This window comes from Molossus molossus, unplaced genomic scaffold (genome assembly GCF_014108415.1).
Source record: "Molossus molossus isolate mMolMol1 unplaced genomic scaffold, mMolMol1.p scaffold_m16_p_13, whole genome shotgun sequence".
Lineage (NCBI taxonomy): Eukaryota > Metazoa > Chordata > Mammalia > Chiroptera > Molossidae > Molossus > Molossus molossus.
The window spans coordinates 85,616,687-85,638,882 of NW_023425348.1; the positions used below are offsets into that span (position 1 = coordinate 85,616,687).

The 22,196-nt window shown below is 41.8% G+C and overlaps 2 protein-coding genes across 2 annotated transcripts in view; one reads left to right on the plus strand and one right to left on the minus strand.

Annotated features, from left to right (window-relative positions):
- The window catches only part of CTNND1 (catenin delta 1), a 51,673-nt gene extending 44,446 nt beyond the window's left edge, over positions 1 to 7,227 (plus strand). Inside the window, exons 18-21 of the mRNA XM_036258346.1 lie at positions 2,157 to 2,219; positions 3,393 to 3,496; positions 3,915 to 4,001; positions 4,287 to 7,227. Coding sequence (XP_036114239.1) covers positions 2,157 to 2,219; positions 3,393 to 3,496; positions 3,915 to 4,001; positions 4,287 to 4,298 — 266 coding nt within the window. The 3' untranslated portion in view covers positions 4,299 to 7,227. The remainder of the gene's footprint in view (positions 1 to 2,156; positions 2,220 to 3,392; positions 3,497 to 3,914; positions 4,002 to 4,286) is intronic.
- A 13,147-nt stretch (positions 7,228 to 20,374) lies between these two features.
- LOC118627537 (olfactory receptor 1052-like) lies at positions 20,375 to 21,334 on the minus strand. Its single transcript, XM_036257755.1, has one exon. The coding sequence runs from the start codon at positions 21,332 to 21,334 to the stop codon at positions 20,375 to 20,377; it is 960 nt and encodes a 319-aa protein (XP_036113648.1).
- Between the last annotated feature and the right edge of the window lie 862 nt (positions 21,335 to 22,196).

Here is a 22,196-nt window from a genome sequence, read left to right on the forward strand (position 1 = left end):
TTTTTAATCCTCACCCAAGGATATTTTCCCATTTATCTTCAGATAGAGTGAGAGGCGGGGGGTGGGGGAGGTGAGCTCTGATGTGAGAAAGACACCTCAACTGGTTGCCTCTTATATGACCCCAGCCAGGACTGGTTGCCTCTTATATGACCCCAACCAGGGCCAGGAACTGAACCACAACGAGATATGTGCCCTTGATTAGAATTGAACCCAAAACCCTTAGGTCCATGGGCCAACACTAACCTCTGAGCAAAACCAGCCAGGGCACAAGTACAAGATGTTTTAAAGTCATGCATGGATAATTGATCCATTCAGGATAGAAGATAGAAAAATGGACTTTAACTTAACAGAGTATAAAGAGATCATTAGTTTGGAATCAGAGACCACATTGCTGCTAACCTTAAAGATACTCTACTTGTCAATTATTAGTATACTCTCAAAGAATATCCAAAATTATCTGAAAAGACTATTCTCCTTTTTCCAGCTTCTTATCTATGTAAGGCTGGATTTTCTTCATATACTTCAATCCAAATAACATCACAACAGATTGAATGCAGAAGCAGATACGAGAATTCTCCTTCTGTTAAGCCAAACTTTAGAGATGTGCAGAAATGTAAAACAATCTTTTTAAAAAATTGTTATTTATGCCCTGGATAGTGTGGCTCAGTTGATTGGGTGTTGTCCTATGCACTGAAAGATTACTGGTTCAGTTCCCAGTCAGGGCATGTGCCTGAGCTTTGGGCTTGATCCCTGGTAAGTGGGTATGCAGGAGGTAGCTGATTAATGTTTCTCTCTCTCTCTCTCTCTCTCTCCCTCTCTCCCTCCCTCCCTCCCTCCCTCCCTCCTTCCCTCCCTCCCTCCTTCTCCCCTGCCCCCTTTCCCTTCCTCACTCTTTTTTTTGTTTGTTTTCTTTTATCTTCACCTGAGGACACTTTTGCATTCATCTTCAGATAGAATGGGAGGGAGGAGAGGGAAGAAGAGAGAGAGAGAAACATCAATGTGAGAGAGACACATCAAGTGGTCGCCACCCACATGATCCCAACCGGGGCCAGGGACAAACTGAAACCAAGGTACGTGCCCTTAGCGGGAACCAAACCCGGGACTCTCTGGTCCATGGGTTCAAACCGCTGAGCCAAACTGGCCAGGGCTTTAAGAGATAAACCACAGAACTTATATGCATGTACGTATAACCAATGGACATGGACAACAAAGCTGGGGATGGGGGATGGGGAGGAGGGTGTCAATAGAATAAAAAGGAGAAACATCTGTAACAAAAATAAAATAAAAGAACTATATGAATATAAAATAAAAAAAGGCACTGTGTATAGGTATAAATGCTAATAAAATTATTATTTTATAAAAAAAATTTTTTAAACCTTTTTTTTCTTTATTGATTTTTAGAGAGAGAGGAAGGGAGTGGGGGAGAGAGATAGAAACATCGATGAGAGAGAACAACCTGAGCATGTGCCCTGACCAGGAATTGAACCAGCGACCTCTTGGTGCATGGGTCAATGCTCAACCACTGAGCCACATCGGCCGGGTATAAAAATCTTTTTAAAAAATTATTATTTATGTTAACATAGAATAAGTTTAAATTAAAAAGTATTTTTTTTCTTTATTGATTTTAGAGAGAGACAAAGGGAGAGGGAGAGATAGAAACATTGATGAGAGAGAACATTGGTTGGCTGCCTCTTGCATGTCCCCCACTGGGGATTGGGCCCACAACCTGGGCGTGTGCCCTGACAGGGAATCAAACCAGCGACCTCTTGGTGCATGGGTCGACGCTCAACCACTGAGCCACACTGGCCCGGTGGTTTAGTGTTACTTTTAAGTGAAAGAAATATTTGAAATTTCTCAGTACAGTAAATATTAATACATATAAACACATCAATGATAGTTCTTTGGATCCTCATAATTTTTAAGACCAAATAATTAAAAATTGCTGGCTTAAAGTGAATGGTTTCTTATATTAGGAGTCTGTTGGGAAGAGATCTCGTTAAGTCCTTTTGGTCTTAGTCTAGTGCCTGACATATAGTGGGTGCTCAGTAAAAATTTGGTGAGAGGGCAGGAGGACAGACTAGAGAGCAATTTTCATGATGAGTATAGATTTTGAAGACTCTGATTTTTGACTTGGATAACTTTCTGTCTTCATGTAGATAAGAAACCTGATCGGGAAGAAATACAGATGAGCAATATGGGATCAAACTCAAGATCATTAGGTAGGTCATTAATTTCTGGCTAAGGATATGGAGTATTGTTTGATTGGGATGAGGAGAACTGTCTGGCTACGAGTGTTTTCTAGCACACTAACCACTTACGATTCTGGAAGAGCATTGGCTGGACGTTTCCATTTGGAAAGTTGTGAGGAAATTTAGTGAAACTTGATCCATCTACTTTTACATTCCCACTTGCTCAAAGGCTTTAAAAAAAAACTTCATATGCATCCCTCATTACTACAGAACCAAGTTTGTGTCTCTGAACTGTTCCTCACAGCCGTGCATAGTCGGACGTTGGGCTCCTTCTCTCCATGTGCTCTGTTTCAGCCCACCTGTCTAATTTGCTATTCTAGTTCTTCACACTACAGTTTTTTATTTTGCTCATGTGATACCTCTTACTGAAATGTCCTTCCCATTTGCTTTTCTAAATGCTTCTCATTCCCAAAGCCTTAGCCAAAGTCCTGTCTCCTTTGTTAGGTCCTTACTGACTATGGCAGCACACCTCACTCTTTCTTAATCCTTTATTAATCTCTCTCTTAATCCTTTCTTAATCTCTTCCATTTAGCTTTATTAACATAAAGGATGGGGCAAAAGTAGGTTCACGGTTTTGAGTACCCAAAAACAGAGTTTATTCTTGTATTATTTATTTTATTTTATTTGTTAATACTCACCTGAGGATATTTTTCCATTTATTTTTAGAGAGAGTGGAAGGGAGGGAGGGAGGTTAGGAGGAGGGGGAGAGAAAGAAACATCTGTTGGTTGTCTCCTGCACAAGCCTGACCCGGGATGGGGATTAACCTGCAACCCAAGTTTGTGCCTTTGACCGGAATCAAACCCACGACCCTTTGGTCTGTGAGCCAGTGCTTGAACCACTGAGCCAAACAGGGCAGGGCTTGTATTATTATTTATTAATTATTGTATTGTTTTCCATACGAACAGCTGTAAACCTACTTTGCCCCCCACCCCTCCATATGTCATGCTCTGCATATTTCACATACATTGTCTTCCCAGTTAGATTCAAGTTCTCTTTAAGTCAGGGCCCCAGAATATAATGCCTTTCTGGAGCATTTGGCCAAGTTCAGCTCCTAACAGAGGTATCTAACTCACACTTAATCTGTTTAACATATATTATACACTAGAAGGGGATATCATATTTCTGTGTGCTGTTTTCTTTAGATAACAACTATTCCACACTGAATGAGAGAGGGGACCACAACAGAACACTGGATCGATCCGGGAATCTAGGCGAAATGGAGCCATTGAAGGGAACACCCCTGATGGTAAATTCTCTATGTACTGTTGTCCTTCTATGGCTGGCTGATTCTGTTTTGAAGCCTGCATGTTTGTGAAATAGGACAAAGTACCTAGTGAGAGATGGTATCCTCTTCTGGTGGGGGCTTTCGGGAAATGTAGGAGTTTTGACTCTTGTTGGGGTCTCTTGGGCCATTATGCTGCACTGGCCAGCTGAGATGGGGAAAGGAAGACTACAGACACATTACTGGCATGGCTGACACTAACTGGTCTGTTCTTGCACATGACTCTCTTCCTATCTCTGTGTTTTCTCGAAATCTTTCCTTTCTCTTACTATTACCCTGTTTTGTTTGAGTTTACAAATTTGGGCATTTCCCTAGATCTGGCACATACTTACAAGGTTCCTATTTCCTTACTCTCCTACTAACAAATTGCATGTGTTCACAGCAGGACGAGGGACAGGAATCTCTGGAGGAAGAGTTGGATGTATTGGTTTTGGATGAGGAGGGGGACCAAGTGTCTCCCCCCACCATGGTATGTCCTTCAGCCACCCCCAAGATCATCACTGAGGAAGGAGGCCCCTGTGTGCCAGCAGTTTGCCAATCATGCTGATCTAATCAGTCCAGAGACACTAGTCTCAGCCACATGGTGCTTGGGGTGCTGTTGTGTGATTATTACCTCTTAAGAGGCTGGAACATGCCTCTGGTGAACTGATTCTCTGTTATGTGCTACTTTTTTCCCCTCCAGATTTGTTCAACTGTCTTCTGGATCTCCTTATTCCCAACCCTATTAACACCTCTTTCTCTTTTTTCCTTACAGCAGAAGATTTAGCACCATGATCTCCACTACATCTGGGCATATAATATATGTACTTTTATTTTTTGGTGGTGAAGTGGACTGATGATTTTCCCCTTTCTTCGCTGGACTATTGTGCCAACTGCCAGGCTGCCTGCCTCCTGCCCTTATAGCCCCAAGTGGCTGCCTTCTTTCCATCGACTCCTAATTTCTTCCAATGAAGTTTAATTGTCCCTCCTCCCTACTCCAGATCCTCTCCAGTTGCTCCCAGGAACCCTGACTCAGTTATATGCATATCTTGAGAAACTGCTGCAGATTAGCTCTTTCTTCCAGCTCTCCCTGGAACTCTTGGCCTATGTGGAGGGAGGGAGAGAGAGTGGGAGTCTTCACTGGACGCTGTGGGAAGAATTGGAAGCCACGTGCTATATATGCATTATACAGCAATTTGATAAACTGATGATTCTTAATCAAGATTTTTTTTCCTGGTGGGGAAGGGACTTTTTGTTGGTATTGTGTTTTTGTTTTTTTTTTTAAATGGGAAGTGTGAGCTCTTCCCTTATTCCTGATGACTATTTTTGAAGCAAAGAAGGCTGGCAAAATTGGCACATACCATCTGGCAAGGGCCCTTGAGTAAGTGAAGGTCTCCCAGAACTGAGTTAAGAAACCTGGCTTTCATCTCCAGGGCAGGGACCATCAAGGACTCACAGACTCCCATCTCTTCTCCAAGCCTCATGCCAACCCTGGGGTGCTGCCACTGCCCCTTACTGAGGCCGTCCTTAATCCTCCTCTTCCATCCTGTGATAATGTCTGCTGACTTGGCTTTGCCATTTGCAAGAGGCTGTAGAAAGAGGAGAATGTGTCAAGGAAGACTTTTTGGGTGAGAAGGAGCAGAAAGATGTCTTCTGGGGTGGAGAAGGAACCTCTAGGAGGATCTGGTAGGAATGTACATGAATCAGTTAGTCTGAAACTGGCAGGAAGTTCAAAGCTGGCTTTCCCTTGCCCTATTTCTTTATTTCCCACCTTTATAACCCTGTCCTTCCTGCTTGCTCCCTGGATTGGTTGGCTGACTAAAGGACTTGATGTACATACTTCTGCCCCCTTTACCCTAAAAGGTGGGGGTCGCCCCTGGCTTTGCCTCTTCTTTGTGCCTTTGGCCTGGGGTGCATCTCCTCCTTCCTTTCCATGTGCCTTTCTTTGCCTCTGCAGTCTCATTTGTCATGATTTTTCAAATTATATTTTGTTGATTCGTACCCACTATTGGCCCTAAATAGCAGAAAGAAGAGGAGAGGTGACCTAGAGACCCTCAGATTTTCCAGTGGGAATTGGTATAGCCTCTAATTTCAGCCATAGCATGCTTTTGCTCAACAGTGTATAGATGGGGTTTGCAAAAATCCTGTTCTGATGAATCTCTGTACCACAGGCCGACGCTCTAACCGCTGAGCCAAACCGGCCAGGGCCTGTTCTGATGAATCTCAAAATGAGGTTGGTAGAAGGAGTGAGTGGCATGACTCTTACTCCTTAGTTGCCCAGAGTGTACCATCATCTCCAAAGGGGCTGCAGGGGAGTCATGCCTGCCCTCCACCCCGACACCTCCTTTCACTTTGGTATATACTAGCTGGCTGGGCTAGAGGAATCAGCTGCTGTGCTGGTTGGGTTTTTTTTGTTTTTTTTTAGTCCTTTTTCTTACTTGCCTTTGACTCCTCCGGTTAATCTAAAAGCTCTGTTCAATGCAAACTGGAAATCTTCATCCTTCTCCTCTCTCCCCTCCCCTTATATATGGAGGCTGTGGGGGTAAGAGAAAAGTACACAACCCACTGGCCTCCCCCCTTCCCTATGCATTAACATTTCCTATTTACCCTTTTCTGTCTTCCCATTTCTTCCCACTCCTTTTCTGGCAAAAAGGAGCCTTTTCCTCTCTGACCCTAAGAGCATACTGCACAGGGGAAACTGCCCCTATCTGAACCGGGCCCACTCTTGGTTTCTCTTGTCCTCTCTGCTCTTTTGCTGGTGCTCTTTTTCTTGGTGGGGTGTGGGTAATAGAACAGCCATGGGCTTTTTGGGGACCTTTAACTGTCTTGTTGTTTTTTTTTTTTTCATTTATAGAAACACTAAACATTCAATTCCAGAGAACCAAAAATTGCACCTTCCCACCGAACACTACTAAGGGGCATGTCTTCTGCTCCATACCTTTTCTGTTTTTCTTTCTCTTGTTAATGCTTTTAAAAACAAATGAGTTTTTTATATAAATAAAGTTTTTAAAGTGTGTATGTAGGGGGTCTGTGTCATTTCTTCACTTCAAGCTGTCTCTCTTCCCTCCTTTCAGCTTGGTTACTTTTTTATATACTAATGTTCTTTTTCTCCCCAGAGCACCAAGAAGGGGGTTGTACCAGGGTGGATTTATTTTGAAATCAATCTCAACTTTATCAAGCAACATTCTTTTTAATTATATATGGTACATTATTCTTCTGAAGATTCTTAAAAACTAAATGTGATTAAGTAGAGCATGGGAAGCTTATTGCTAACTTAGAGATATGAAAATGAAGAATAAAGAATTAATGGCTTCCTTAGTCACTGGGATTTTGCAACATTGAATAAAGCCCATTGCAATACAAGGTCCTCTTGAACATAACATTTATGAGTAGAAGATTAGAAGCTACCACTGCCCTTCTAATACGAAAATGTAGAATAAAAAGGCTCATGTATAGAAGTACTAAAAATTGGGCCATACTGTTGCTTCTCAGGCAATCTGCAACCCCTTAGTAGGGAGACATGGGACCGGCCTGTGGCTTTCTTTTGTCCTAACAAATATGTGGGTGGGTAGCAAGTACTTGCTGGATCATCAGGGATTGTTTTACTGCAGAGATCAGGGATTAAGGCCCATGGAAAGAGACTTTTTTTCTGGGGCCCATATTTCCTGTTCTATAATAAAAAGACTCGAGAATTTATGTAAAATGTTTCTGTATGCCCAATCTTTAGATTAAAAATATATAGCTGCTGCTTATGATGGTCATGTCTCAATTTTGTTGAATAGGTGTTGGGTATGAAAACTTTCTTGGGCTAGTGAGTAAGACCAGGAAATTTAAGCATAATAACTAATACCATTTAAAGTTTGAGTTTAGTTTTAGGCTAGAAGGATGAAGCACAGAGCCAAAAAAACTTGCTTTCCAAAGAGGTTTGGTTGCCCTACCTGAGATAGTTTTTAAAAATCTATAAATACATGGCAGCTGGTGAATACAATAGACTTCTATTATTTAAAATTTTTTTCTTTATTATATTAGAGGACTGGAGAGAGAGAGAGAGAGAGAAACATTGATGAGAGAGAACATCGATTGGCTGCTTCCTGCATGCCCCTCACTGGGGATTTGGCCCACATCATGGGTGTGTGCCCTGACCAGGAGTCGAATCCATGACCTCTTGGTGCATGTGGCTCAACCACCAAGCCACACCAGCTGGGCTCTATTATATTCTTTATTACCCACTGGCATTGAGCTATATACATACCTTACTCCTCTCACTGGGTTGGTTCATCTGTTTTATCTCATTCACTCAACAAATATTTATTGATTATATTATATTATTGTCTTTATGCTAGCCATTATTGTGGATGTTTTTTTTTTCTTTTTTAATTTTTTTTTGTTACAGATGTTTCTCCTTTTTTACCCCATTGGCACCCCCCTCCCCATACCCCCCCTCCCCACCCTGTCCCCGGCTTTGTTGTCCATGTCCATTGGTTATGCATACATTGCATATAAGTTCTGTGGTTTATCTCTTCCCACCCCCCCTCCCCCTCTTCTGAGAGATGTCAGTCTGTGCCCTACTTCCATGTTTCTGGGTCTACCATATTCCTCAGACTGTTATGTTCATTATATTCCGTGTATAAATGAGATCATGTGGTATTTGTCTTTTTCTGCTTGGCTTATTTCACTTAGGATAATACTTTCCAGGTCCCTCCAGGTCGTCTCAAAGGATAAGAGATCTTTCTTACAGCTGCATAGTACTCCACTGTGTATGTGTACCACTGCTTTTTTATCCATTTGTCTACTGATGGACCCTTGGGCTGTTTCCAGATCTTAGCTATTGTAAATAGTGCTGCTTTGAACATGGGGGTACATATATTCTTCCTGATTGGTGTTTCAGGCTTCTTAGGGTATATTCCTAGAAGCGGGATCACTGGGTCAAATGGAAGTTCAACTTTTAATTTTTTGAGGTAACACCATATTGTTTTCCATAGTGGCTGCACCGGTCTGTATTCCCACCAGCAGTGTACTAGAGTCCCCTTTTCTCCACACCCTCACCAACACTTGTTTGATGATTTGTTGATGGCAGCCATTCTGACAGGTGTGAGGTGATACCTTATTGTTATTTTAATTTGCATCTCTCTGATGATTAGTGATGATGAGCATTTCTTCATATGTCTCTTCGCCTGGATGTTTGATTTTAGAGAATGACACATGGAATCTGCCCTGGCTGGTTTGGCTCGGCGGTTAGAGTGTTGGCCTGTGGTCCAGAGAGACCCGGGTTTGGATTCTGCTAAGGGCACGGACCTCAGTTGCAGTTATCCCCCGGCCCTTGTTGGGTCGTGTGGGTGGCAACCACTCTATGTGTCCCTTTCACATCGATGTTTTTCTCTCTCTTTCTTGCTCTCCCTCCCACTCTATCTGAACAAAAAATGGAAAAAATGTCCTCGGGTGAGAATAAAAAAAAAAAAAGAAACATGGAATCTTTCTCATATATTGCATTCTATAAGAATTCTACATAGCTAAGATCTATGATCTTTTTTTCGGGGGGCGGGTGGTTAATCGTCACCCGAGGATATTTTTTCCATTGGTTTTTAGAGAGAGTGGAAGGGAAGGATAAAGGGAAGAGAAAAAGAAACATTGATGTGAAAGAGATACATTGATTGGTTGCCTCCCGCACGACCAGAGCTGGGGATCAAACCTGCAACCCAGGTATGTGCCCTTGACCAGAATCGAACCCCTGACCCTTCTTCATTCTGCGGGCTGACACTCTAACCACTGAGCCACATTGGCCAGGGCAGATCTGTAATCTTTTAAAACTATTTCTCTCCTCTGCCCTTATTATTATTATTATTTTTTAATCCTCACCCGAGGACATTTTTCCATTTTTTATTCAGATAGAGTGGGAGGGAGAGAGAGGAAGAGAGAGAAACAGCATGAAAGGGACACATCGAGTGGCCACCACCTGCATGACCCAACCAGGGCCGGGGACAAACTGCAGCCAAGGTACATGCCCTTAGCGGGAACCGAACCCCGGTCTCTGTGGGCCGCAGGCTGACGCTCTAACCGCTGAGCCAAACCGGCCAGGGTTCCTCTGCCCTTACTTAAAATACAGTGTTAAACAGAATGATCCGTCAAATCCCTATATCCTTAAGTTTCTTGACAATAATGTTTCTGAAGCCACTTGGTATCTCTTACAGCAATTCTAGGAATCAATCCTACAGATTTTGTCAAGAAACAAGAAACTGCCAGTGTACACCCTGATCCTTTAGTGCCTGAGTTGTTTTTCTGGAAGTGGTTATAGAGTATGCACAACCACTCTTCTGCCTCAATATGTTTTTTTTTTTTGTGAACACATTTGTGAAATAACTAGCTGTAATGAGTTTTGCTGTGACATACTTTCTGATGGAGCTCAAAGCTATGGCTTCACTTGTCCACATGTTCTTTCTTGCCGAACCAGTGCACTTGTTACAAACTGGAAACATTTCACCCAGGAAGAACATATGGTTCTCATATGGTCTATCTTTATATCTGAAGTATAGGATAATAAAGTTTCATCTTGTTATTGGCATAGTTATAGACCAACTAGATACAGATTTATAGATGAGAAGTGCACAAGACTTACCAGATTCCCCATGTTTTATTTCCAAAAATTGACTCCATAGATAGGACTCAGGTTTCTGAAATCTTTTATTTATTTTTAATTTTTGTTAATCCTCACCAGAGGATATTTTCTCATTGATTTCTAGAGAGAGTGGAAGGGAGGAAAGGAAAGGGAGAGAGAGAGAAACATCAACGTGAGAGACACACAATTGGTTACCTCCTGCACAACACATCAATTGGTTACCTCCTGCACAATCCCGACTGGAGCTGGGGATTGAATCTGCAACCCAGTTATGTGCCTTTGACTGGGAATCGAACCCACGACCCTTTGGTGCATGGGCCAATGCTCTAACCACTGATCCTCACCGGCCAGGGTGGATTTTGAAATCTTGATAAGTCACCTAGTTTATTCTAATATCTGGTCCGTTGGCACTGGAGACTAGCAACTTGCTTAAGATTCCAGCCTCTAACAAATCCAGGATTACTGGCTCCAACTCTACTGGCAGTGGTATTACTTTCATGGCGTTGTGGTTATAACCAAGTAAGGAAGACTTCTAGAGGGAAGACTGTCTCAAAGGAATGAGTTGCTTACTGTAGAATTTGGGATAATAGTGATAGGCTGATGTTTATCTTGTGGGTTGGAGAAACTTCTTATCTTGCAAACCATTATCATCTAGGTAATGACCAGGCTGCTGAGAGGTGACACTAGTTCTTGATATGGGACCCTCTGTGGCAGAGACTCCCCCGAAGCTGCTGACTTGGACTAAAGTGTCACTCTGGCTACAAAGGGCATCTCAACTAGACAAGTGGCCAAGGAGGTGTGTCAGAAACTTAGTCACTCCTGAGGGACAACCTACCTCAAGAAAGAGTACAAAAAAGTAAGAAAAGATGTTGTAGGAGCTAATTCTTTTCTAAAAAATGTTTTATTGATTTTTTTTTTTAAAGAGAGGAAGGGGGAGATAGAAACATCAATGTGAGAGAGAAACATTGATTGGCTGCCTCCTGCATGCTCCCTACTGGGGATTGAGCCCGCAACCCAGGCATGTGCCAGGACCAAGAGTGGGACCAGCAACCTCTTGGTCTATGGGTCGATGCTCATTCACTGAGCCACACCAGGTGAATGGAGCTAATCCCTTTTTATAACCTTATGACCTCTTGACTTTCCTGTTGTCTGTCTCACTGAAAGTGTTAGTTCTTTGGCAGATCTACCCAGAATTTAGGGGCAGACATGAATGGAGAGAAAGGCTGGAGGAAGTAAGGTAGGGAAAGCATGAGTGAAAATAATGATTTTAGTCTGTCCACATTATTGTTGACACAAGAACGATCTCACCTGAGAAAGTTTTTATAAAAATTTATTTGAGCCAAACAGGATATACCTGGAAGCAAGGTACCAACAGATAGAAAAATGCTTCCTAGACTGACAGTTTGCAGTTTTGGATTTAAGGAGGGAACCTAAGGAATATTAAATGAAGGTTGAAGAAAGCAAGGTAGAGGATTGGGTTATGGGTTCCCTGGAGGGTAGTTGTACCTCCCAGGGGTCTGATAAAGGATTCCTCTGGCATTTCAAAGGTGTGTTAACCTAGATGCACAAGAACAATGGTCAGGGCTTGCTCAAGGCAAAGATAAACCCTTTACTAAAGTTATAGGCCTGAGGCATGACTACCCATCATGACCTCCCCTGACTTATATTTTTCTCCTTTTATGTAGGATCAGGTGACCAGGTCTAGCTACCTACAAATGGATTGAGTTCAGAGTTTTATACCTGTTAGTAGTAGGAGCCATAAGTATTATTGTTAAGTACATGGCAACTAGGTTTTTTGGTTTCATTTTAACTGTGGAAAAAGTGCTACATTTCTCTCATGTACAAGTCCATTTTCAAAAAGAACAGGTTCTTCCACTTTATTGAGGATACAGAAGGGACTACTATTTTGCTGCTTTTCTCCAGACATCTCTAGTGCTAATGGACAAAGAGTCTGAAGGCCATAAGACATTTGTGCCGAGGAAAAGAAAGAGAAATATGGGATATCTACGGGGACGTGCCAGGCACATTCTGCTCATCTTCCCTTCAGTCCTCTCTTCACTTCAGTGCAAGATTAGCCTTGGTCTTCTGCACACTTTGGACTTTGGGCCTTTTTACAACCCACTCTATTACCATAACCAAGGGTGGGGGCAGTGTAGTATGTACAGTGGGGCTCATTCAGGCTTCTGTTCTTGGCATTGTTGTGGCGAGTCCTTTCAGCAGAAACAAGATGCTGAGTCAAATACATTTATAAAAGAAACTTATGAGCACATTGCTGAGTAAACAAAAGTAAGGAATCCACAGATCTTCAAAATGAAGTGAAAACTGGACTAAGAAGTAAGCAACGCCTAAACTCAGCAGTTTTGCCAAACTCAGCGGACTTGAAGCATTTACTTCAGTGACTACACAGGGAATGGGAAACAGGAAATAAGGAATCTAGCAGATAACTCCAGGTAAAACTGGTATACCATACCCTTCGTGTTAAAGGTGAACAAGAAATAAACTACAGAAGGAGCAGCAGGGAACATACTTGTCTCAACCTTGGTGCTAGCTGGAAGGAGAAATAAAGTATCTTCCCTGAGAATTAACCAAAGAACTTACATGCATATATTTTGGTAAAAGTAAGTAAGCATGAACTGTAAAAGACAGTATGTACTTTGTGGAAAGAGAATTAAAATACTGGAAAACAGTAGCAGGTAAGCTATGATTAGAACACTGACATTCATGTTCTTATATTCAGGAGGAAATTAAAGATATTGAATAACTTAAGATGTTTGTGACACTAAATATACATAACCACTAAAGAACAGGGCATTCCTGCCCTGGCCAAGTGGCTCGGTTGTTGGAGCATCATCCTGATGTGCCAGGGTTGCGGGCTCAATCCACTGTCAGGGCATATGTAAGAATCAATCAGTTGCCCTGGCTGGTTTGGCTCAGCAGTTAGAGAGTCGGCCTGCGGACCATAGAGTCCTGGATTCGGTTCTGCTAAGGGCATGTACCTCGGTTTCAGTTTGTCCCCAACCCTGGTTGGGGTCGTGTGGGTAGCAACCACTCGATGTGTCTCTCTTACGTCAATGTTTCTCTCTCTTCCTTCCTCTCTCCCTCCAGCTCTATCTGAAGATAAATGCAAAAAAAACAAAAAAACAATCAACTAGTGAATGCATAAATGGGTGGGGCAACATGTTAATGTTTCTCTCTCCACCCCCTTCCTCTCTGTCTAAAAAAAAGAATAGAGCATTCTGAACAAGTAGAAAAGGAAGAAGGCACGAGGTGGGGAAAGGATTTAGAACGGTGCTGCCTCTGATAAACCAGGCTAGGTTCCCAGGGCACCAGTTGCAGGACATGAAGAGTCTGCTTCTATGTCAATCCCACCCTTTATGTACTAAGAACTAAAGAAAACAGTGCTTACAGAAGTCAAAGAAGATATGCTGATGACAGTGTCTTAACATGTAGATAATATCAATAAAGGGAAAGTATGAAAAGAATCAAAAGGAATGTGTGAAGTTCAAAACTACGTAATTGAAATGAAAGATGTACTAGAGAGGCTCACAGTCAAGTTGACCTGGTAAAAGAAAGAATTAGTGAACTTTAAGATAGATCAATATTGGACTTTGTCAAAATGAAAATCTTTACCTGTGTTGCAGGTTTGATTCCCAGTCTCAGTTGGATTCGTATAAGAGGCAACTAATTGATGTGTCTCTCTCGCATTGATGTTTCTCTCCCCTCCTCCCTCCCTTCCACTCTCTCTAAAAATCAGTTAAAAAATATCCTCAGGTGAGGATTAACAAAAACCAAAAAACAGCCTGGCCGATGTGGCTCAGAGGATTGAGTGTCACCCCATGGGTTGAGAGGTGCCCGTTCAATTCCCAGTCAGGACACATGCCCATTTTGCAGGCTTGATCTCCAGTAAGGGGCGTGCAGGAAGCAGCTGATCACTGTTTCTCTCTCACATCAATGTTTCTATCTCTCCCTTCCCCTCTTTCTAAAAAAAATCAATAAAATATTTTAAACAAAAACAAAAAATTTGGACATCAAAGGACATTATCAAAAGAATAAAAAGAACTTATTGAATGAAAGAAATATTTATAAATTATACTATAATTTAAAATAATATGTTAAAGTACTTGTATCTAAAATGTATGAAGGACACAACTCAATAATAAAAAACAACCCCCTCAATGATAGGCAGTCAATGTGAATATACATTTTTCTCTAAAGAAGGTGTACAAATGATCAATAAGCACATGAAAAAAATGCTTGAATTTTTTAGTCATCAGGAAAATGCAAATCAAAACCACAATGAGGATTTTCACCAGAGAGATAACAAAAGGCAGATAATAAGTGTTGGTGATAAGGCGCAAAATTTGAAATCCTCATATACTGCTTGTGGGAATGTAAAATGACTCCATCATTTTGGAAAGTGTAGCAATTCCTCAAAAGGTTAAACAGAGTTTCTGTATGACTCAGCAATTCCACTCCTACAGAACTGAAAATATAATTTTATACAAAACTTGCACATGAACGATGATAGCATTATTCATCATAGCTAAAAGGTGGAAATAATCTAAATGTCTACCAACTGATAAAAGGATAGCAGGAGGTGGTATATACATACAATGGGATAGATGCAGCCATAAAAAGGAATGAAGTACTAATGAATTTTGAAAACATTATGCTAAGTGAAAAAAATGACCACATATTTTATGATCCCATTTTTAGGAAATGTCCAGACATATCTATTAAGACAGAAAGCATATTAATAATTGTCAAGGGCAGAAAAACATGGAGGGATTGGAGGATGAAGGCTAAATGATACAGGGGTTTTTTTGGGGGGCGATGAAAATGTTCTAAGCTTAATTGTGGTCATGGTTGCACAACTCTGCAAAGAAATAAAATTATTGAATAGTGCACCTCAAATGGGTGACGTGAAATAATAGATAACAATATATGTGTCCATCTCTACTCCTGGTTACTGGCACAGGGACCTGAAACCCTTATAATTTCCTAAGGGATAAGAGCACTAAGAGCATTGTTTGTTTTAATATTTTATCTTTCACCCTGGTTCCTGACACAGAGCTGCTAAATCCTTTGCAATTTCCTGAGTGATAGCAGTGTCTTTTGTTCTAAGGAGGCGTCTCTTGGTGAGCTCCTGGAGGGGGTTGGTCACCAGAAAGATCAAACCCTGATCAGAAGCTTGGAATTTTCAGCTCCATTGCCCATTCTCCAGAGAGGGGAGAGGGGCTAGAAGTGGAATTAGTAATTGACCATGCCTATATGACAAAGCCTTCATAAAAATCTCAATAGTATGAGGCTTAGAGAACTTCAGGTTGGTGAAAACATCTCCATGCTGGGAGGGTGGCACACCCCAACTCCATGGGCACAGAAGCTCCTGTACTTAGAAACTTACTGGACCTTGGCCTAAGTACTCTTCATCTGGTTGCTTATCTGTATCCTTTATTATGCCCTGTATTTTATAATAAACTTATAAACGTAAGTGTTTTCCTGAGTTCTGTGAGCTCTCCCAGCAAATGATCAAGTCCAAGGGTGTGTGTAGGGGATCATGAGAACTTCCTATTTGTTCTCAAGTTTGGGGATTTGGGGACCTATCACCTGTCATTGACATTTGAGTGGGCGGGGGGCAGTCTCGTGGGACTGAGCTCTTACCTGTGGGGTCTGTGCTAACGTTGACTATTGTCTGAATTGACTTGAACTGTAGGACAACCAGTTAGTATTGCCGAGAATTGTTCAGTGTGGGAAAACCCTACACATCTGATTATAGGAGAAACATACAGGAACAGAGTTTTTTTGTTTTTTGTTTTCCTACTTCAGCGAATTGTAGGGTATGTGAGTTACATATCAATAAAGCTCTTACAAATATAATTGTTATCATTGTTTATACTTAGAGATGTAAAGGCAGATGAGATAACAAAAAATTAAGAAATTAAAATCATTAATTTTTATACAACTGGTCCTTTTATTGATTATACGGCCACACCTCTAAACTTCCTTCTTATTCATTTGACTTTCATTTCAATAGACAAGTAAGTATTTTAAGTTACCTCCTGGTACTGCTGTCTGCTGCCAGAAGTGTTATGGTAGGAGTGTTACTTCTAAATACGGTAATGTTTGTGTAGTTACTTGAACATTTTATTGCACATTTGCCCTTATTTATAAAAGCATAGCAGAAATAAACAATACAGTGCTGATGTTAATGATTTTACAGTTGAGACAAAAGAAGATATCATTTGGTCTGCCAAAAACAGTGAATTTGATGCTTACTGAATTTAAGCAAGTCTGACAACTGTGTTCAATTATAAAGGAAAACGACAAAATTTAAAACACATGTACAAAATGCTGTAAAGATCTTGCAGAACTTTGTAGCTGAGAGATAAGGTGTCATGGTGTTGCCAATATGTGGATCTTTACAGTCATGTGTAGTAGAATCTTATTCTGATACATTGGTTTTTTTTCCTGGTAATTTATTTTTTAACCCAGGGTTGCTTGCACCTCTTGGCAGCCATGCCTCGGGTGGGGTTGTTGCAGCATAGTGCAAATACCAAAGAAATATCAATCCCTGGCCGTGGAGGTTTAAAATATGTCTTGGAAACTCAAAACAGAAATAAAAGTTTTGTGATTAAAAAGTTTTGAACTTTAAGAACTAGAAACATGTACCTGGCCAGGTAGCTCAGTTGGTTAGAGCATTGTCCCTATACACTAAGGTTGTGTGTTTGATTCCTGGTCAGGGCACATACAAGAATCAACCAATGAATGCGTAAATAAGTAGAACAACAAATCTCCCCCCCCCACCGCCCTCCCTCTTAAATAAATTTTTGAAAAGTTGCTCTTGTTAAAATGAAGATACAGTGTCAGTAGGTCTGGGGTGGACATCCATATTCTACCTTTCTCAAAAGCTCCGAGGAAAACAAGCGTGAACATGCCCATTCATTTAATTGAACATGTTCATCTAGCACCTACAATGTGCCGGGTGCTGTTCTGGACTTGAAGGTACAACAGTGAATGGGACAGGTTAATAATAGAAAGCTTTATGTAGTGGAGGTGAATAGCAACTGATAGTCTATTAATTAAAATGTCGCTGTAGAATCATCTCATACGCACATTTAACTTTTGTATTTTTTTCTGACTTTCATGTTTCTAAAACACTTTCCTTTTTGTGCGTGTGTGGTTTCTTATTCTTCTTTCAGGAGCAGATATGTTTGTGTACCAACTCTTGGGCAATACATCACAGGGTTTCAACTCGAGCAAACACGACTATGTTGTGCATTGTTTAGTTTTAAAATGAGGTTAACTATGACCTCCGATGTCAGGCAACTGTCAAATACCTGATCTCAGAGTTAGTTTTGCTGCTTGTAGTAGCACCGTGCAACTTAGGTATATGATTTGAAAAGCACCCCACAGAGATCGTTCAGCACAGGTAAGGGAAGTTTTACAATTTCACCCAAAGAAACGGCCCACTTCAGTTATGCAGAAACGTGCGTTAACCAGCGCCTTATTTCTGCCTTAGTCTAGTGATGTTTTAGAATCCCTTACTTACGATGGTCTAACCAACTGCCCAATTGGCCAGTGACAGACACTAAGCTATGTATTTACTAAGTCTCATTTAGTTGTTTTTTCTCTAAGTAAAAAAGACAAGGCTCTGTTTCCCAGCCTCCTTTGCAATTCTGTTGAAGTGGTAAGACTGCCTTCAGGCTAATAGCATGAGGGTTGATGCGATGGGAACCAACCTCAGGCCAGGTCATTAAAAACACTCTCTTGCCTGGCTCGTGCGTCTCAGTGGATTGAGTGTCCTCCCGAGGACTGAGAGGTCTCGGTTCGATTTTCAGTCAGGGCACATGCCTGGGTTGCAGGTTCGATCCCCACTAGGGGGGTGCAGGAGGCAGCCGATCCATGTTTCTCACATGGATGTTTCTCTCTCTTTCTTCTCTTTCTTTCTAAATAATAAAAACATTAAAACAAACACTCTCTATGACCTTGATCATTTCCCCCACCGTTAAAATCTCAGAGGGCACAAGTTGAGATGGCGGCATTGTGAGAGGAAAGTTGGCATGCTGATGGATGGATGAAAGTTGCCCTGGAGAGTCACCTGATCACTCTCAAATTTAACTTACTGAGGTTTATTTGTTACTATAGCATAAGCTATCTGATCAATACATGGTCTGACTACTCATCTAGGCAGGGACCACCACAATGTGTTGCACCTAATTGCTTCATAAATATTTTTACAGATGAGTGAATTAGATTAATTTTTTACCAGCCTGGACCTCACTTGTATAAACTTAGTTTATACGTTAAAGGACTATGGAGCATAGGAGGAAGTGAGTAAATATTGGCTGAATAAAAGACAACAAAAGGGAGAAATTTTCACACTCAGCTTCCTGGAGAGAATGTCTTTAATTAATTGATTTTAGAATAAAGTATCAAAATTAAACATGACATTGGAAAAGTTTTGAAATAATTTTGAGAAAAATAGAAAAACATTTCCCTGTGGTGCCACCACTCTAATACAACCATTATTTACATTTTTGCATGTTCTTCCAGGTTTTTCTTGGTCACATGGTTGCAGTCACACTCTAGATGTTCAGGATGCTGTTTTCCATGTTACCATGTAAACAAGCATAGTTTTTAGTCGTTCCATCATCATCCATCTGGGGGGTGAACCATTTAATCTTTTTCCACCTTTGAATAGTTAGGTTGTCTCTAATTTTTTTGTTTTCAAAAATGGTTCTGTGGCAAACTTGCTTTTGTTGTAAGATTTTCTGCATTTAGAATAATTTCCTTTTGATCTGAGAAAAGGCTTTTGAATGATCCAAAGCTCTCAGGGTGAATCTGACTCAGTTCAGTTGGGACTTTGCATTAATTTAAGAGTATGGCGTCCAGTCCAGTGTTCAATCCTGAATTACGTCAAGTTCAGCTTCTTCATTTATGTGATTCTCTTTTCTTTCTTTTTTTTTTTTATCCTCACCCGAGGACATTTTTCCATTTTTTTTTGTTTAGATAGAGTGATAGGGAGAGAGAGGAAGAGAGAGAGAGAACATCGATGTGAAAGGGACACATCGAGTGGCCGCCACCTGCACGACCAACCAGGGCCAGGGACAAACTGCAACCGAAGTACATGCCCTTAGCGGGAACCGAACCCGGGTCTCTCTGGACCGCAGGCTGACGCTCTAACTGCTGAGCCAAACCGACCAGGGCCATTTATGTGATTCTCTAAAACACATATACTTACCATATTTCATATATATATTTAAAGATGTTCACGCCAAATATCATTTTTTGAATGTCTCCTAAGCAGTGTCTTATATAATGCGCTAACTGCCCAAATCTCCCTCTCTTCCTCTCTCTCGCCCTGTCACACACACCCCTGAAAATTATGAGACACGTTCATACATCAGGCTAGAAAACATCTGTGTATAAGGAAAGATCTCTCTTGATCCGGAGGTTTTATTAAATGGAACAGCTTGGCAGAATATAGCAGCAATGAGAAATAAAGATAGTTATATTCTGATCATCTTTCTTTTTGGAACAGGAATGAACCCCACTTCACTCAGCACAAAACAGAAAACACTGTGCTGGCCCCTATCTGATATTTCTTTAAAAAAACTTTTTTTTTTTCTTTATTGACTTTTAAGAGAGAGGAAGTGAGAGGAAGAGAGAGAGATAGAAACATCGATGAGAGAGAATATTGATTGGCTGCCTCCTGCAAGCCCCACACTGGGGATCGGGCCCACAACCTGGGCATGTGCCCTGACCAGGAATCGAATTGGCGACCTCTTGGTGCATGGGTCGACGCTCAACCACTGAGCCAAACCAGCCAGACTGCCTAATATTTCTTGAAATTTATGGTGAGCTGCCAATAAAAGACTTGACTTGTGGCTGTGGTGTAATTGACATCTCCCTGGTTTTGGTGTGGAAGTCCTGATGCTAGAGACTTACTCTCCACTAACTGTACGACTTCCGGTAATTAATTTTTTTTCAATGGGTCAAGCATCCTTCATTTGTAAGATGTGATCATCAAGAACAACACTACCTTCCAATATGGTGGCAAAGATTCATATGAAAATAGATGTAAAGATGCTTTAAAAACTGCAGTGCTCTGTAAAGAGTATGATCTCTGCTGTTTCTTCCCTACTTCTTCCACCTCCTTCAAAACCAGGGCTGCTCTTGGTTGGGTCAACTCATAACGTGATTTGGAAGATGTTATGCCTTTCTCATGCCAACAAACAACCGTGCAGGGCTCAGCAGGGACGGATGTTGACCTGGAGCTTCCTCTGCAGGGCATCCTTCACCTCCTTGTTTCGGAGGCTATAGATAAATGGGTTAAGCATGGGAATTACGATGGTATAGAAGACGGACACTACTTGGCCACTGGTATCATTAGTGAATCCATGAGGCTGAACATACATGAAAACCAGAGTGCCATAGAAAATGGTAATGGCCAGGAAGTGGGAGGCACAGGTGGAGAAGGCCTTCTCCCTCCCAGCTGCTGAGCGCATCCTCCCAATGGCCATCAAGACCAAGCTGTAGGAGGCGAGAATGACTGCAGCAGGCACAAGGGTAACTAGAGCAGACAGGAAATATTGGACCACTTTCGCTGTGGCTGTGTTGGCACACGCCAGGCGGAGAAGGGGTGGGACGTCACAGAAGTAGTGTGTTACCTGGTTGGGTCCACAGAAAGGCAGGGCGAAGACATTCCCAGTCTGGAGAGCAGAGTTAGCTCCCCCGAATACATAGGAAGCAGCCACCAGCTGGAGACAGGTCCCCTTGGTCATAATGAAACTATAATGGAGGGGCAGGCAGATGGCCACGAAGCGGTCATAGGCCATGGAGGCTAGCAGGAAGCTCTCAGCTGTGACGTGTACTACAAAAAAGGTCAACTGGACCACACAGCCCTCGAAAGAGATGGACTTGTCAGAAGCCAGAAAGTTGACCAACATCTTGGGTGTGACCACAGAAGAGTAACAAATATCAAGAAGAGAGAGGACACCGAGGAAGAAATACATGGGGCTATGGAGACGGGCGTCTGTGAGGATGAGTGCCGTCATTCCCAGGTTGCCTAACACTGTCGTGGCATAGATGAGCAGGAAGGCTCCAAAAAGAAGCTCCTGGAGGTCTGGATAATTGGAGAATCCCAGCAGGATGAACTGGGTAACGGGGGTGTGATTTCCACTGGCAAGGGCTAGTTCTCCAGGTGTCATCTGCAAAGGTGACAATTGATAATCACCCAAACAGTATTACTTGAACATGCCCACCATTGTGCAAGCTGAAATGAGGGAGAACAGCAAGCAAGTATAAGACTTCTTCTGCAAGAAGCTGATGGAATGTATCATGACATAGTGGGGAGAACATGGGCTGTAAAGCCAGGCAGACCAGAGTCTTAATTCTGACTGTGGCACGAACTGGTTGTGTATCCTTGCATAAGTTATCTCTATGAGTCTTAGTTTTCTCATTTGTGAAATGAAGAAAACATGCCTACTTCTCAGGCTTGTTGTGTGGCCTCAATAAAAACGTGAATGTATAATATTTTAATGTCTGGGACACAGCAGGTGATCAATAAATGGAAGGCTTTCCCCCCAATATCTTGTGCCTGTATCAATAAATTTGCTTATGACTCTATTTGACAATTCATTCTGTCCCTTTTTTTTTTTTTAATTCTTACCTGAGGATATTTTTACATTTATCATCAGATAGAGTGGGAGAGAGGGAGAGAGAGAAACATGGATGTGAGAGACACATCAACTGGTTGCCTCCTGCACGACCTGACCAGGGGATGAACCAAAACAGAGGTATATGCCCTTGACTGAAATTGAACCCAAGGTTCATTGGTCCACAGGCCGATGCTCTAACAGCTGAGCCAAACTGGCCAGGGCAATTCATTCTGTCTTTTAAAAAATCAAGATATAATTCACATACCATAAAATTTAATATTTAAAAATGTATCATTTAGCCCAGCTGGTGTGGCTCAGTGGTAGAGTGTCGACCCATGCACTAAAAAGTCGCCGGTTTGATTCCCAGTCAGGGCACATGCTCAGGTTGTGGGCCAAAACCCCAGTGGGGGGC